Here is a 17,611-nt window from a genome sequence, read left to right as displayed (position 1 = left end):
TTATATATAGTAGCGTGTATTTGTTAATTCCTAATTTCTAATTTATCCCTCCCTTACTCCTTTGGCAATTATAAGTTTCTATTTTCTATGTCTGTGAGTCTGTTTTGTAAAGAAGTTCATCTATCATATTTTAAAATCAACATATAAATGAGAGCAGATGATATTTGACTTGTTTTACTTAGTATGACAATCTCTAGGTCCATCTATGTTAGTGCAAATGTCATTGTTTCATTCTTTTTTATGGCTCAGTAATATTCCATTGTACATACCACATCTTATCTATTCATCTATTGATGGACATATAGGTTGCTTCCAGGTCTTGGCTATTATCAATATTGCTACTGTGCATGTGGAGGTGCATGCATCTTTTTGAATTATAGTTTTCTCTAGATACATGCCCAGGACCAGGATTGCTGGATCATATGGTAACTATTTTTAATTTTTTAAGGAACCTCTATATTGTTTTCCATAGTGGCTGCACCAATTTACATTCCCACCACCAGTGGAGGTGGGTTCCCTTTTCTCCACACCTTCTCCAGCATTTACTGTTTGTAGACTTTTTTATGATGACCACTGACTGGTGAGGTGATATCTCATTTTAGTTTTGATCTGCATTTCTCTGATAATTAGCAATGCTGAACATCTTTTCATGGGCCTACTGGCCATCTGTATGTCTTCTTTGGAGAAATGTCTATTTAGGTCTTCTACTTATTTTTTGACTGGGTTGCTTGTTTTTTTTTGTTATTGAGTTGTATGAGCTGTTTTTCTATTTTGTAAATTAAGCCCTTGCTGGTTGCATCATTGCAAATTATTTTCTCCTGGTCTGTAGGCTGTCCTTTCATCTTGTTTATGGTTTCCTTTGCTGGGCAAAAACTTTTAAGTTTGATTAGGTCCCGTTTGTTTATTTTTGCTTTTATTTCTCCTGCCTTGGTAGACTAACCTAAGAAGACACTAGTAAGACTTATGCCAGAGAATGTTTTGCCTATGTTCTCTTCTAGGAGTTTTAACATGTCCAATGAATGGCCTTTTGATAGAAGCAAACTAGTTTTTAATTTTTTGATTTAAATGAGAAACAATGATATTAGGACAAAAACAATTTTTTTTTGGTCTTTTTAGGGTCGCAACCGTGGTGGCATATGGAGGTTCCCAGGCTAGGGGCCGAATTGGAGCTGCAGCCACTGGCCTACACCACAGCCACAGCAATGTGGTATCTGAGCTGCATCTGCGACCTACACCACAGCTCACGGCAACACTGGATCCTTAAGCCACTGAGTGAGGCCAGGGATGGAATCTGCATTCTCATGGATTCTAGTCAGGTTCATTTCCACTGAGCCACGATGGGAACTCCAAAGGAAAAACAATTTTAAAATGTGATTTTGGAGCCCCTTTCTCTCCTTTTTATAAATGATTTAAATTTTTTCCATTATACTCCTTCCATTTTTATTTGCTCAATCTAGAAAGCTTTCCTTATTTGAAGACAGCACCGATGGGGATACTATCATTACCATATGTGTAAAACACGCTATATGCAGGATACTGGAAGCACATACGAAGACACTACTGATAATCTGGACTGTGTGTCACTGACATCAGATATGCTATGTGGCCCCAACACTACTTGGAAATGTCACTCCTAGGCAAGTACTTAAGATGACATGCTACCTATCTGAAGGCTCATTAATGAACCCGCAGCTGTGGCAGGATGATCTCTATCTACAATGTTGTATCATCTGGAAAACACACGTTCATGCTTGATTTCAATGGGGCTCTCATTTAAATCTGTTGGGGATGCTCAAATGTAGCAAATTAAGCCCAACAGAGTTCTCTTTCTTATTCTGATACAGATCTAGGGATGGCAATACACATGCCTAAGAATCAGCAAAAATCTGGAGCAAAATAAATTAAGCTATACAGAATTCCTGTCGTGGCTCAGTGGTTAACCAATGTAACTAGGAACCATGAAGTTGCAGGTTGGATCCCTGGCCTCACTCAATGGGTTAAGGATCCGGCCTTGCTGTGAGCTGTGGCGTAGGTCGCAGACATGGCTCGGATCCCATGTTGCTATGGCTATGGCGCAGGCCGGCATCTATAGCTCCGATTAGACCCCTAGCCTGGGAACCTCCATATGCCATGGGAGCGGCCCTAGAAAAGGCAAAAAGACAAAAGACAAAAAAAAAAAAGAAGCTATAAAGAGCTCAGTGTGAGACTCAGTGATGGCAGTGCAGTCTGTTAATAACCTGGGATTATACTCCTGGGCATGTATCCTGAAAAGATGAAGATTCTAATCTGAAGAGATATAGGAATCCTATTGTCACTTGCAGCACTATTTACAACAGCCAAGACATGGAAAGAACCCAAGTGCCCATCCACAGACGATTGGTTTCAGAGATGTGACGTGTTTATGTATACATATACATACACATATATAAAACATAGATACACACACAATGGAATATAACAGCCATAAAAAGAATGAAATACTGCTATTTGCAGCAACATGGATGGACCTAGAGAATATTTTACTAAGTGAAGTAATTCAGAGGAAGAAAAATATTATATATCACTTATATGAGAAATCTAAAAAAAACCTAAATGAATCTATATATAAAATAGAAACAGACTCAGACACAGAAAATAAATTTATAGTTACCATTAACTATAAGGATAAATTAGGAGTATGGGATTAACAGGTAACAAACTACTATACATTAAAAAAAGACAGGCAACAAAGATTTATTGTATAGCACAGGGAACTATATTCAATATTTTGTAATAACCTATAATGGAAAATAATCTGAAAAATATATCTATAATTGAATCACTTAGTTGTGAGACTCAACACAATATTGGTAAGTGATATTTCAATTTAAAAAAATAGGAGTTCTCATTGTGGCTCAGCAGTTACTGAACCTGACTAGAATCCATGAGGACGTGGGTTTGATCCCTGACCCTGCTCAGTGGGTTAAGGATCCGGCATTGCTATAAGCTATGGTGTAGGCTGCAGAGGCGGCTCCGATCCGGCGTTGCTGTGGCTGTGGCGTGGGCCGGCAGCTACAGCTCTGACTGGACCCCTAGCCTGGGAACTTCCATATGCCAGGAGTGTGGCCCCCAAAAGACAAAAAGACCAAAAGAAAAAGAAAAAAAAGAACCTTGGGTTAGCATGCAGTCACTCTGGTCTTTTGTTTGCCCGTGTACTAAAGGGAGCTTAAAGTCACAAACCACTCCGGTTCCTTTTAACACTGAGAACCTTTGCTTTCCAAAGGCCTATAAGCAAATGAATGGATAAGCAAGATGTGGTATACATTTATCTATACAACGGAGTACTACTTAACCTTAAGAAGAAAGGGAACTGCGATACACAATACAATGTGGAGACACCTTGAGGACATTGTGCTTAGAGAAATAATCACAAAAGGACAAATACTGTATGACTCCATTTACGTGAGTCAAATTCACAAAGACAAAAAGTAGAATGATGGTTGCCAGGGGCTGGAGGGAGGGAGAATGGAGAGTTTTTATTTAATGGGTATAGAATTTCAGTTCTGGAAGATGAAGGAAGTTCTGGAGACTGAGGGTCGTGATGGCTACACAATGTGAATGTACTTAACTGCCACTGAATTGCGCACCCAAAAATGGTTAAAACGGTGCATTTTGTGTTATGTGTATTTTAGTATAATTGAATAAAAAGAGAAAAGAACGTTTGCCTTGAAGTCAGTCAGCCTGTGCTCAAGTCCTAGCTCTGACAGCAGGCATGTCACTTAAACCACCTATGATATAGGACTAGTAGCAGAACCTAACCTCAGAAAGCTGCTGAAAAGATTCAATGAGATAACAGGCAAAGTATTTATTTAGCACAATGCCTGGGTTCATAAGTGTGAGTAGCGGTTACATGATTTTGTCTCTTGAGAGACTATTTTGAGAGTGGGGACCTAGAAGCTACAAGAGTTGGTAGGTAACGAAAGACACCTTGAGGGAAGGTTCATGAACTCTCGCTGTTAAGGTCCCTAAACCTGCCTTTCCTCGTAGTGCCCGGCGGTTCAGCATTTTTTTTTCTTGGATTCATAAGATCTGTTACGTCTAACACCCCCCACCCCACGTCTCTTTGAGATCATCTCAGCAGTTATCCGTATCACCCAAGCAGACATGCCCTGACTGGGTCAGAGTCTCCAGGTCCTAAAACAAGGCAGATTTTTCCTCCAGGCATATGTGAAACACCATTTCCTCGTGTGTTTTTGACTCGATACTTACTTTTGAGCAAGAGTTACAAGAAATTTGACACACTGGTAGCAGCGACTGCTGTCCACATGATTACTGTGGTGCATCAGAGCTGAAGGAACAGAAGAGGAAGTTTTACCAACCAGGCACCAAAGTGAAAGTAGGTCCAAGTAATAACAATAGCTCGCTTGTTCCGAAAATTTACAAGCCATTTGGATAGGCAGGTTAGGAACGTGACAAAAGCATGGTGGTGCCGACTCAAAAGGATTCCCTCAATTCTAACAGGTAGAAACATTACTTTAAATAGCATTCGAGAACCACACAGGATGATGAAAGGTGGACTTTTAGAGGAAGTGGAAGAAACTAAAACGTATACTGGCTGATTATTCACCTAGAGGCCCCCAAAGTTCTCTGTCTACCACCTTACTGACAGAGAGCAGTTTAAACACTTTCAGTGTGATAAAAAGAAATGTATGGTATTAGTTCACTTCAGCAACTATTTTCTGCACTGTCCCTGGGGCATCTGAAGATAAATACAGCTGACACTTGAACAACATGGATTTGAACTGCGTGGGTCCACTTACTTGTGGATCTTTTTCAATAAACGGGACTACACAACCCGCAGCTGGTGGAACCTGCAGGTGCAGAACCACGGATGTGAAGGGCGGACCAGGGGGAACTTGAAAGTCTGTGAGTTTTGGTATCCGAGGGGGGCCCTGAAACCAATCCCCTTCGGACCCCTCGGGACGACTGGACACTTGGTCCCTGCCCAGGAGCAGTGTATGGTCTGTGAGTCCCAGAGAGCCTGGGGCTGCCCTCACAGGGAACACCATTCCAAAGGGCTGGTCTAGAATTCTGCAGCTACTTAACTTTTCAGCTTAAATTTCTTCTCTCTAATAAGAGGAGATCCTAACTTCTCTTACTATATAGCAAAACTGGAAATGACTCAAACTAACTAGAAATATAGGGGGATGGTCGGAGCTGGAAAAGATTATTTCTAACTAAACTTTTTCTAAGAAATAGCTCATTAAAGCCACTCTGGCCTTCCAAAAAAGAAAAATGTCAAAAAAAAACAAGTAGACAAGAGAAATCGGATGCACTCGTACCAGAGGTTAAAAAAAAAAAAAAAAAATTACATTTCGAGGGCTTGACAATACCCTGAGTCTAAGGTTGTAGTTTTTTCCTGCGTAATGGCTACAGAGTGGAAGGAAAGATTTCTTGTGAACATGGCCAAACTTTAGCTTGTTAAAAAAAAAGTCACAGCATCCCTGAATGTCACCCGACCCAGTAAAAGTACCTCAAGCTGTGTCTCACTGAAAGCGGGAGACTGTCGAGGGCAGGAAGACCCTCTGGCTCTAAGTCTCCTGCCTGGAGTGAGGAGGCCCAACAGCCCTGAGTGGACCTCTGCGGGCTTCCCCACTGCCACGCCAGGCCGAGCGTGCGGGAGGGAGGCTGGCTAGAACGATAGGCTCTCTGCCCTCTTACTACAGACACTTTTCCACAAGGCAGCATACTTGCCTAGTAATCCGTTTTCTGTCTCAAACACAAATTTGACTCGCTCTACTTGTATGGGATCCTCAATGACCTGTGAGAAGCAGGAAACAAAGGCTGGTAAATGAAAGAAGGAACTTCTGTTACAGCTACTGCTGTGTTTCTGTTTATTTGTTTTGGCCACACCCGTGGCATCTGGAAGTTTCTGGCCAGGGCTGGGACCTGTGCCACAGCTGCGGCAATGCCAGATCCTTAACCCACTGCGCCTCAAGGGAACCTCTGTTACTGGCGTGCTAAAGAGAAAAATCAAGAGGTTAACTTACAGTTTCTAACATAACAAAACTGAACACAAACAAATATCATGCCATTGCCATGTTTCGCAACAATACATTACCTTTTAAATTAAAGATAAAAAACTATGGAGGAGTATTTGGAGATCCACTCATTTCATAATACATGTTATTACCAACTACATCTAGAGTCTCTGTGATGTGGGTTATATGATAAGCATTTCATGAGTTATATGATATGCATTTCATGAGGTTTATGGTTTACAAAAAAGGTGTCTCAGTTTTGCTCTAACATAGGCTCGACTAGTTGATGTGGGGTTTCCTCCATGCCACACAGGGCTCCATCGACGTCTGTGCCTCCAGTGCCGTAGACTAAATGGGTTTGCTGCTGACCAGGTGAACAGCACGCAAGCCCACTCTCAGGAGGAACAATCTTCCAAAAGCACTAGCGCCAAAAAGAGGTAAAGGACCAGAAAGACAGGCTTTTCAGAAATGGCATCTATGAAATGCCTACCCTGTGCCCAGGCCTTTGTTAAGCCATAGGGACCTAAAGGGAACCAGTCTCTACCCCCCACCCCTCACCTCTGCAAAAAGCCCTGGGGCTGGTCTCTCTCATCAGCTCCCAGTCAGCGAATTCTACTGATTCTCGTTCTGAACACCTCTAGATCTGTCCCTAGCCCCTTCCACTCCTACATTTCCTTAGTATAAACCTTGTTATCTCACACCCAGATTATTGCCAGATTCCCACATGGTCTTCTAATTCCAACCCTGGTCCTTCTTTAACCCATCCTTCCAAACAGTTGCCGGGGACATTTTCTAGGACACATATCAGGTCACATCACTTTCCTGCTTACAGCCCATCACTGACGGCAGAGACCGCTAAACTGGAATGTCTGCAGAGGCCAAGGTGACAAGAAATGAGCAACGGAGCAGACAATAAGGAGTGGTGAGGACACTGGGGAACTGGAGACCACAAGCCTCCTCGAAGCGGGTGTGCTGCTACTGCCCCGGGTGAGGGCAGCATGTCGGATCAGAGCCACGTGACCATGTTACCTGATTTCTCAAGATGGGCTGGGATCCAGAAATGAAGAGACAAGACAATGTGAGCCACGTTAAACAGATGTATAGGCACAACTTGGCCACCAGTGTGTAACCACTGGCCTGGGGCCGGGGGGGCCACACGCACTGGTGGCTGGAGCCTCTCCTGTCTGCTTTGGGCTCCTTCCCCCAAGTCCTACTCAGTTCCCACTCCTAGTCCTACTTACAATACACCGTGTAAACCAGGGGTCTGGCAGAGAGTATGGGCTCTTGGGCCACATGCTCGGCCCAGATCCTGGCTCTGTCACTGACTAAATGATGGTCTTGGGCAGGTCTACCTCTAATAATACTGTATTTCCCGGATTACTACTGAATTTCACCGCCCTGCTTTTCCTATTTCCGAAGGTGGGATGCACCCTACAGTGGATTACATTTCAGTTTCCTGCCCCATAAGGATATTTTCATTAGTTACACAGACAGTCAGTGGTGTCTTAGATTCGAAAGATCTGTAGAAGCAGACTCACCTCTGCTGGTTATCGTGAGGGTCACACAAGATCACATTCGACCTGAGCAGTTTCCTGTCCAGGGTCTTTGCTCTCTGCAGTGTGACTGCCTGCGTACTTGTCTAGCCCCTCACTAAACTGAGTGCCCGCGAGGGAGTTTATTACCACACACCTTCCAAATCAGTAATGCAAGAACAATGACTGATAAGAAGAGGCTCAGTAAGTGTAGACCAAATGAATGCAAAAAACATACGGTTTTTATTCATAAACACATGCTAACTAGTAAATACCGAAATGCAAGTGAATCAGAACATGTACGACTTACCAGTATCTCATGAAGCAGTTGGAACGTATTCTTTAACTCATGGGGTGGAGCTGTTTCTAGTTGGTTCTGGAATATTTTTAAAAAGCATAAAGATTCCAGTTAAGTCTCCAGTGGAAAGCAGGCTGGGGTGGCAACCAACAATTCCAGCCCCAGCTCTACCACCACCCGCTGATCTTGGGCAAGGCATCGCCTTCTCTGCATCTTTGTTTCCCCAAATGCTGAATACGGGGACTGGAACACAACCTCCACAGGCCTCCCAGCTGCAACCCTCCATGATATTTTATCATGAGAGAAGAAAAAAAGCACAAAGGAAGGGAGATAATCTTTAGTCACTAAACAGGCCTACATTCTATGTATCCTATTTTATTTTCCAGGATATGCTGGTGTAGCTATGAAATGCAAATGAGAATGTTCTTAGATCAGTATGGAATGAGTGAAATATATAAGAAAAGTCAGCTTAGGAAGAAGAAAAACATGCCAAGATAACTAAGTAGAGAAAGCAAGGCTCATAAAACTTGCTTATTTTCTTTTATTTCATTGTATTTGTCTTTTTAGGGCCGCACCCATGGCATATGGAAATTCCTAGGGTAGGGGTGGAATCAGAGTTGCAGCTGTGACCTACATCACAGCTCATGGCAATACTGGATCCTTAACCCACTGAGCCAGGGATGGAACCTGCATCCTCATGGATACTGGTCGGGTTCTTAACCCACTGAGCCACAACGGGAACTCCTTCCTGTGTATGTGAATAAACTTATACACACATGCGGTGGGAAAGGACACTGCATTGCAACACTGCATGTGCAAGGCGCCAGATTCATGTATTACACACCTCACCAAATCTTCACAACCTGTGAGATCAAGTCGAACGTCTGCCTATTTTCCAGAGGAGGAAATTACCCTGAGTTATATAATTACTCAAGAGTAAAGCGAGGACTGCATCACCCCTGATATGGGTTTGTACAGAAAAGGCTGATGGTACATTCTAATGTGAGCCTGAAGACTCGATCTACTGATCACCAGCTACCTACCTGTTAACACTGTGTCACTATTATAAATCCTAGCGGCGAACTAATAAGGTGTGGCAGGAACTAAAATACCTGGTGTAAATTCACAGGAAGAGGCCTGGAAAGACACATACCAATATGTACAACCATGGTCTGTAGGGTAGGGCAGTGAGGGCATAAGGCTGATTGGCGGTGGTCAAAGTGGACTGTGGCCTTATTTGTACATTTTAATTTTTCATAAAGAGAATGCAGTCATGTGTCATCCATGTGTAATTAAAAATTAAAGATTAAAAAATGACTGAAAATGGCGTATGCAGGCTTAAAGGTTTTTCTAATAACCCCTAGCAAGGCACCGCACAATGTGGTTAAGAGCACAGCCCTGGAGCCACACTGCTGATGTTCAAATCCCCACTCTGCCACGTAGTAGTTGTGCGACCCTACACCTCAGTTTCTTCAACAGCAGAATGGTGATAATCACAGTATCAACCTCATGGGACTTGTGTACTTGGGAATTAAGTGAGTTAAATATGTAATGTGCTAGGGATAGTGCTTGGCATCCAGCAAGTGCAACATAAGTAATTATTACACACTGATCAGAGATTCATAATGAACAACATATATCACTATTTCAAGAGGTGAGAAAAGTCAAGCTACTTTTGATTATTTAGATGCTGTCTGCTGGGAAATGATCTGACACTATAAAACCATTTTACATAATGATGGTCACCACAGCATTACCATTAACTATAAAGTATTATTCTTAATAATTAAAAACTGAACCCAACGCAAATGTGCATCACTAGGAAGGGAATGGCTAAGGGATTTATGGTCCATGAGAGAATGAACATGACATGGAGAATACTTATAATAAGTCAATGAACAAAAGGACACAAAATCATCACGACAATAAAATCCCAATTATGGTTAAGACACATGCGTAGAAAATAAAGGGAAAACTAAAGAGAATATTCATGGTGATCATAAGTGGTGAGCATCTGGGTCCTTTTTTTTATTCTCCATTTAAAAAAATAAGCCTATGCCATTTTTATGGTTTGGAAAAACAATCAATGTTATCAGAAGCAGCACAGCGCCTGGGAGCAAAGGAACTTCGCAGAGGCAGGCTCTCAGGCGTGCGCCCGCGGGGCTTACCGAGGTCCTACCTTAATGAGATGCAGCATGGTGAAGGAGAAGTGCTCGTTACAGAAGCAGCAGTACACCACCATCTCGATGAGCGCCAGCAGCGAGCCGGTCAGCTCCCGCAGAGCGAACATCACCTAGACGGAGAGAGGAGTGGGCTTTTCTCCTGTCACAGTTTTGTGTCCATGTGCTGTTTCTGACTTTCCCTGGAATCTGCTCAGATTTAAAATCATTAACATTCCCTTCAAATATGTGAGTCTGTCTGAGAGTTTACATAATTTGTGCAAATGTTTTACCTTTTGTTCAGGAGTCACTTTTCTTAGGATTTTTAAAGGTACCTCCCCTTCCCCCAATTAACACTGATAGATCCAAAAAAATACATAATGCTAAGCTTTAAAAATAAGGCGTATACAGCACAGCACTAGTGATGTAATTAACCCCCCGTGTGACAGACGCTCCGAGAGTCACATGTATGCAAATCAAGTTACGGAAGAACTGGGAGACTGTGTTCTCAAGAGGGGGTGGATCCGGGTGGACTAGTAACAAGAGGCGTTTTTCCTCAAAAAGAAGAAAATAAATAAAACGAAAGGACAGTGGCTTTAGCAGAACAAGTACACACCTCTAACAGGTAAGGCTTCCCTTCAGACAAGAACAGCAGGGCTTCGACTTCCTCGTGGAGGGGCAGCAGGGGGCTTGAGGGGGCAACGCTAATTGGCGGCCGTTGTTTAAATATACCAGGAGCTTTGGGAGACCAAAGGGAGAAACCCATCTCACCGGATGTCAGTACAAGAGACGAGGTAAAGTGATTCCCACAGGATTCCCATTCACAATTGCTGAGCACTTACAACCTGCTTACTCACAGGCAGGGGATCGGAGACAAGGCTCACCCCCTCTCTTTCAAAGTGTGCTTGTGTTGTAGGTGTGACTGTTAAGATCTCCAGACTCCCAGGGACCCCCACCCAAGACAATCTTTCAAAGAAGTTGAAACATACACAGTATATGAAAGAAAAAAAAGGGCCCCAAGTCTGCTGCTCAAACAATGGGTGATAGCAGGTAAGCTGAGCAGAACTGACCCACGTGGAAGGGCTTATCCTACTTGCTAGAAAAACAAGGACTCTCTCTCATCTTCTTTTCCAAACCTGTCTAAACTCTCGAATAAAGTAGCTTTGTCTTTTCAGATGGATGAGTCAGAGTTTAGGAAGCAGACTCCAGCTCACAACCATACAAGGGCTCCCTCAACGTCCCTTCAGGGAGCCCACGGCACTCCATATCAGAGAGATGCCCTGGGATTTTATCTGGTTTCCTGGTCAGATGACAGGAAAACCCTTCCACAGTCTCAGGGGCCAGAGGCTCGCGTTCCATACTGGCTGCTGGGCCACCGACCAGCTCCGAGGCTTCTGGGAGTCCCTAGACGTCTCCCCTGCTCAGCTTCCTCACATGCCAAAGGGGAACAGCCTCACAGGCTTGCTGAGGATGAGACACGATAAACCAAGAGCCCCGCAGAGGCACAGCACACAGAAAACAAGGAATAGTCTCAGCCGCTTTACTGTATTATCACTGTTACTGTTGTTGGTGCTGTCACCGAAAGGCCTAGAAACACAGGCCTTAATCCCACTGTTTTTCTAAACATTTATATCCCACCCCCAAATAAATTACCGACTTTCTCTCATGATAGACTAGTAGAATAAGGTGAGGTTTAACATGAATTAAAAGAAAAAATTTAAGCTTTCCTAAACAAGTAACATCCATTTAATTGCTACCATTACGACTCTCTCTCCATGAACCACTGACAAATTCACCATCCCCCCACTTTCCTGACGTAGTAAACATAGGTTAAGTCTTACCAACGTTCCTTTGGGAAGACACATCTGAATGCAAGACAAGTAATGCCACTGTGTTGTGAAGGTTCCCAAATTCTCGTGCTTGAGCTGAACTCCATCGGCGGATCTGTCGGCAGAGAAAACAGTGGCTGCTAGCGGTCTGGTTAGAAACGGGTGAAAGGGAGGGAGCAGGTGTGCAGGTTCCTGGTGTCTGGAGCCACAGTCTTCCTCCATCTTTTGACAGGAGGAGAGGTCAAAATACAAAAACCTCGTGGGTTTTAAGCCTGCTTAAGTGTTTTCCCCCTTAAATGCACATTAACTCGCGTTTTAAAATAAATTCATGCATGTATTCAAGTCAGTACTGAGCGCTCACCGTGTGCCCTGTCACCTCCCTGAGCCCTGCAGAGTGGGGAAAGCCCACGAGGCTGGCGGCCTGGCCCTCCCCTGCCGCTCACTGTGCTGCGTGGATGTGGGCGAGTCCTTTACCTAACAGGGCCTGACCTCCTTGTATCAAGACAGAGGTGACCTCCCTGCCCTGCCTACTGCACGCCTGTGAGGACCAAACGAACCTTTAAAGGTGAAAATGTTTTCAAACTTACATGCCCCATAAATGCAAAACAATATTAATTGTGCAATATAATATTGACGATTCAATTAAATCTTATTTAAATTACAGTGGATTGAAATCCATTGCCAGTGTCAGTGGAGTCCCTGATACGGAAAAGCTTGAAGTGAAAATCAAATACTGTTAATCTCAACATAACATCAGCACACAGGGAATGCCAGGGTGTCAGCACTTGTTTCTAACACTAGGGAGTCAGAGCAGCACGGTGGGAGGACAGGAAGCTAAGAGGAGGCCCAAGCAGCAAATCTGTCTCCCTTAACGGAGAAAGGAGAGCTTCCCAATGCGATGTATCACATATGAGGGACACTAGACCTTTAGCCCCGTGACCCTGAACAAGTTACACTTTTCTGAACTAATTCTTCCCTGAGACTAGGGATGAAACTGCCCATTTGGTATTGTGAGTTTCAGAGGTACAGCCTGAAAAGTAACCAGTTGTGTCTGGTGCATACCATGTGCTCCATAAATAGCTTTATTATTTTATTTTATCTATTCTATTCTTTTGCTTTTTAGGGCCACACCTCTGGCATATGGAAGCTCCCAGGCTAGGTGTCGAATCAGAGCTGCAGCTGCCGATCTACACCACAGCCACAGCAACTCTAGATCTGAGCTATGTCTGTGACCTACACTGCAGCTCATGGCAACACCAGAGCCTTAACCCACTGAGCGGGGCCAGGGATCGAACCCGTGTCCTCATGGATCCTAGTCGGGTTCATTACCACTGAGCCACAATGGGAACTCCCATAAATGGCATTTATTATGGCATGTTCACATTTTGTGTACTTTATATCTATTGAACAAAAGAAATATAATGACTGGAGAAAGGCACTCATACAGGGAGTTCAAACTGGAGAATCACTTTTGGATCTATCTGATCCTATGATGACAAAACAACCTCCCTTTCATTTTCTGAAGATGAGTATTAGTTCATTCAGTGTGTAACAGTTCAACTTCACACTGCCAGCATCTCATGTAAGCACCTCCAGCAAGACAGCCTTGCTCATAGTCCCAGAGAGCCAGTGCAGAACCCGATGCCACCGTTTCTTGGAGGCTTTCGAATCTCCCAGACAGAACCCCTTTTCCCCTGTAGGACACTTGGGACTTCACATTTCCACTGCTAACCCACTGGTTATAACATTTAGAATAAATTCTATGCAGTACTTGTATCTGGACTCTGACGAAATTAATATTTATTACCTACTAAGAGAAACACTGTGGCTACCAAACCATGGCCACTTGGCTGAGCTATAAATGTGGAGATTACCTGATTGTTTTGTCGATTGGCCCCCAGGAGGAAGCTAATCATGTGTCGCAGAGCTGAATGCCTCAGAAGAAGATCTCCGGCCCTAATTCCTTGCTGTCACAAGATAGTAAGAATGACAAATTATATTCCCAACCAGACAGAAATCTGTTCTAAAAAAACAGTTAAATGAGAAGTTTTGAGTAAGTTTTTTTTTTTTCCTCCCCTTCTTTTTACTGGCCGCACCTGCTGCATATGGAAGTTCCCAGGCTAGGGGTTGAATTGGAGCTGCAGCTGCTGGCCTACACCACGGCCACAGCAACGCCAGATCTGAGCCGGCATCTGTGACCTACATCACAACTCATGGCAATGCCAGATCTTTAACCCGATGAGCGGGGCCAGGAATCAAACCTGCATCCTCATGGACACTAGTCAGGTTCTTAACCTGCTGAACCACAATGGGAACTCCAGCAGTAAGTTTTTAAATGCTCTAATTTACATAGAGAAAGAACTTGTTAAACATCTAACAGCCCCCAAGTGCTGCACAATGGCCTCTAGTTTCCAGGCAGATATCCACTCCATCTACCAGTAACAATCCCTGCTTGCATTAGAATTCTTGCAAGTAAGGTAATACACAGACAAAGATTTTTAAGAAGAAACACTCATGAAGCCATTATCATACAGACTCCATGTTGACCAGTCTAAATTTCCTGCATGTAAAAAATTTCTTTAGACCATAGATCTGCTGTATTAGAAAAAAAAAAAAAAATCCTTTACCTTTTGTACAAAAGTGTTGAACAGGAAAAAGTACTGAGCACAGTTTTTACAATTTTCAGGGACATCTTTATCCAACAGAGCAAGAAGGACCTCCAGCAACTGGTGAAGGCTCTTTAACTGGTTAGAGGAAAGATGACATTACATAAAGAAAAAGAATATAAGACAGACATTTGTAATGAGATCAAGTTGAAGTAAATCACCATAAGAACGAAAGGCAAGTCTGATTGATACAATCCAGTCTCAGATTCAGATGGAGTTATGTTTGGAGAGCAAAAACAGAATTATCAATTTGATTTTCCAGGGAAGACTGGTGGGACTGTAGAAATAAAGAAAAGAAAAGCCTAGTTTTGTCTCCTAGCTTTCAGAGAGACTCAAGGGCATGGTTCTACTGCCGAATGGGCACATTTTCTGCAGAGCCAATTTCTTGCTGTCTCTTAAAAAAAAAAAGGCAGGGGGGTTTAGAGGAAACATAGTTCTGAATCCCTCCCTCCACTATGCCACTTCTTCACATAATCACAGATGCAAAGAATAAAAACACAGACACAGGCATAGGGGCTAGAAACCAAGCCAATGGAGCAAATGGAGAGCAACAGCCTGACAGGATGACAACGGTAATATCGACTCAACTGTGAACTTACTTGAAAGCCCGCTGACGCCTCATGGAAAGCTTTGAAAAACATTTTATTTGTTTAGAAACCATTTTGGTCATCACATTGCTTCTTCTTTCCCGCCCACCCCAACTGTTTTTGGACAAGTCCCTGGAAATTCATTTGTGATCTGAGAATTAAGACCAGGCTTACTATTCTTGTCAGCTCATTTCCTCTGAGGATAGTCCTCATAGACTTGAAATGTTCCCATCCCTCTTGCCACACTCTTTATGAATAAGGTAAAATCTGCCACGTACGTAGCACTTCATTTCAAAGGACTACAATATAGAATGGGTGGCAAGAGGCACCATTTCCATTTTGGGGGAAAAACAGATACAAAATACAGCAGCTGGATAGCAAGTGGAATTTAGTGAGGCACATGGCTTCTGTCCTCCACCACTCCCTCCCTTTCTCCCCGCTGCAGTCCTGCCTTCAGAGGTTGGTGGGGCGATGCGCTATGGCCTGACCCCATCTACAGGAAGACTGCACTAATTCTACTAACTCTGCTCTTATCCTTTGTCTCGGTTGGTACATGGGAGGAAGGAGGAGAGTGAGAAGATCCTTATGTTAAATAGCTTAGAAACCTTCCACAGGGGCACTGCAGAGCAACGGTACCCAAACTGTCCAAAGCAGCTCCCAGTGACTTTTTTAAAAAAAATCTTCTGCAACCGGGCAAAGTTTTGTTTGAAAAATGGTTCTGCTTTTTAAGCTGATCAAAAAGTCACTGCCTTAGCGTAACCATTTCCTCGGGATTCCCGGAACTGAGACAGACAGTCTTCTGCTAGGTCCTCCCTGAGGCTGTATTTGACTCCCTTCTCCCTTCTGCACTGAGCAACGTTCCTGAGCTTGTCTGGCCCAGGGGCGCGCCCCGGCTCAGGAAGGTCCAAAGAACTAAGTATCTGGATCAATGGCTTCCTTAAAGGACCTGCTCACGGTAAAGCCAACTTCTGAATTTGAAGCAGCAATTCCTAGCATTTGCATTGAGTTCCTTGAGACACTGCCTCCAGCCAAGGTTTATAAGGAGCCAATTAGTTCTGAAAACAACATTTTTCAAAGTTTTCCATGTAGTGTCAGCTGTTTGAAACAGCAAACTTGGGAAGTAACTGCTGTATTTGCTAGAACTTAACAACAGATTGAATAATCAGGCTCACGTCATTTATTTTCTTCAGATTTAAAATCTGAGGGGGACGGACGGAAGATGGTAATAAATACCATGGTTTGTTTTAGCATGTGTGGAATTGGGAACCAGAAGAAAATGTGCTACAGAAAACAGGATTAGGAAGAAGAAGAAATTCAGAAGAAGAAATTCAGGGGTTAGGGAAGTAACGGAGATCAAAGAAGGGACTGCTGTGGTCAGTGCCCCTGGATGGCGGGCGCTGTATGGTGCGGCGGCTGCCAACTGAGGGTTCGGGTCACGAGAACAGTCTGGGAGGAGAGACGAGGCCAGGGCCTCAAAACGTCTGTCGGTCTCGACGAGAGTCCCTCGGCTCAGGTTCGTCTTAGTGCAGAGAGACTGAACACAAACTCTCAAGAGAAGACTCTGAGAAGGGAGTGTTCTAGAGAGAAAATCCCGACACAGACCAAAGCCGAACTGAATTCCTAGCCTGCCCTGACATCTGAGGTACGAGGAAGAGAGGAGAGAATGCCTTCTGGCCTGGTATTTATCAGAAATGCAGCTCACGGAACATGGATCTTAGGTGAAAAACTACAAGACTCCAATCCTAGGCTTGCTCTCTCTCTCCCTCTCTCTTTTTTTTTTTAGTTATGTGCAATGTAAAACATTTGGGAAAGAGAGAATGTATAAATAACGCTTAGAAAGTGAGACTGACCTTATCCTGATAAAACAAGGCACTGTCTAGGGTTTTCTCCAGAATGGTGGCCACAGCGATGCGGACTTCTCTCACATTGCACTCCAGTAAGAAAATCCTAAAAATAAGGAGAAACGTGGTGTAAAAACGCCAGACAGCTTGCTACAACCCGATCTTCGAAACACGGACACCACCTGCTATCCAAGAAAAAACTGACTCCAAGCTGTCAGTTCAGTCTCCTGAGAGTGTCAGCACACACAGGCTGCTGTGAGGGAGGAGGAAGCGAAAGAGGAAAACAGAGCTCTTGGTCGCAGAAAGAGGGTTTTTTTCTATTTCTTTTCCTTTCTTCTCTTGAGGTGAGTATATATATATATGTAAATTTGGACTTAAAGAGAAAGCAAAGAACCTAAATTTTTATAAATTCTGTTCACTCAGGAGTAGTTTTCCCTGGCACCCTTTCAATTTTTCAGAATTAGATACAAGTTAAAAGTTCTGAGTTGGCACAGCCTCTGAATCCTCCATCTACCTAAATTTCCATCTTTTCAATGTCCTTTCCTCTACCCTCTCAACCCTTACTCACTGCTTAGTCCTCCCAGAAGCATTTAGAGCTGAAAAGGTCCTGCTTCCTTCCTTTCCTCTTCTACGATGGTGATGACCCCAGCAGTTGAGGTTTCAAATGGATGATGATTCT

At 43.6% G+C, this 17,611-nt stretch overlaps 1 protein-coding gene across 2 annotated transcripts in view; it reads right to left on the bottom strand.

The window, feature by feature from the left end:
• Nucleotides 1-17,611, bottom strand: part of USP24 (ubiquitin specific peptidase 24) — a 164,769-nt gene that overhangs the window by 5,291 nt on the left and 141,867 nt on the right. For both annotated transcript variants that reach the window (XM_047788957.1, XM_047788958.1), the window contains exons 56-64: nt 16,942-17,038; nt 14,466-14,582; nt 13,713-13,805; nt 11,851-11,953; nt 10,626-10,747; nt 10,030-10,143; nt 7,863-7,928; nt 5,734-5,800; nt 4,249-4,327 (exon numbers count right to left, since the gene is read on the bottom strand). In XM_047788957.1, coding sequence (XP_047644913.1) covers nt 4,249-4,327; nt 5,734-5,800; nt 7,863-7,928; nt 10,030-10,143; nt 10,626-10,747; nt 11,851-11,953; nt 13,713-13,805; nt 14,466-14,582; nt 16,942-17,038 — 858 coding nt within the window. The remainder of the gene's footprint in view (nt 1-4,248; nt 4,328-5,733; nt 5,801-7,862; nt 7,929-10,029; nt 10,144-10,625; nt 10,748-11,850; nt 11,954-13,712; nt 13,806-14,465; nt 14,583-16,941; nt 17,039-17,611) is intronic.

The sequence above is a fragment of the Phacochoerus africanus genome, chromosome 8 (assembly GCF_016906955.1).
Source record: "Phacochoerus africanus isolate WHEZ1 chromosome 8, ROS_Pafr_v1, whole genome shotgun sequence".
Lineage (NCBI taxonomy): Eukaryota > Metazoa > Chordata > Mammalia > Artiodactyla > Suidae > Phacochoerus > Phacochoerus africanus.
Note: the sequence above shows the minus strand (reverse complement) of the source record. Positions and strands in the feature narration are given on the sequence as shown.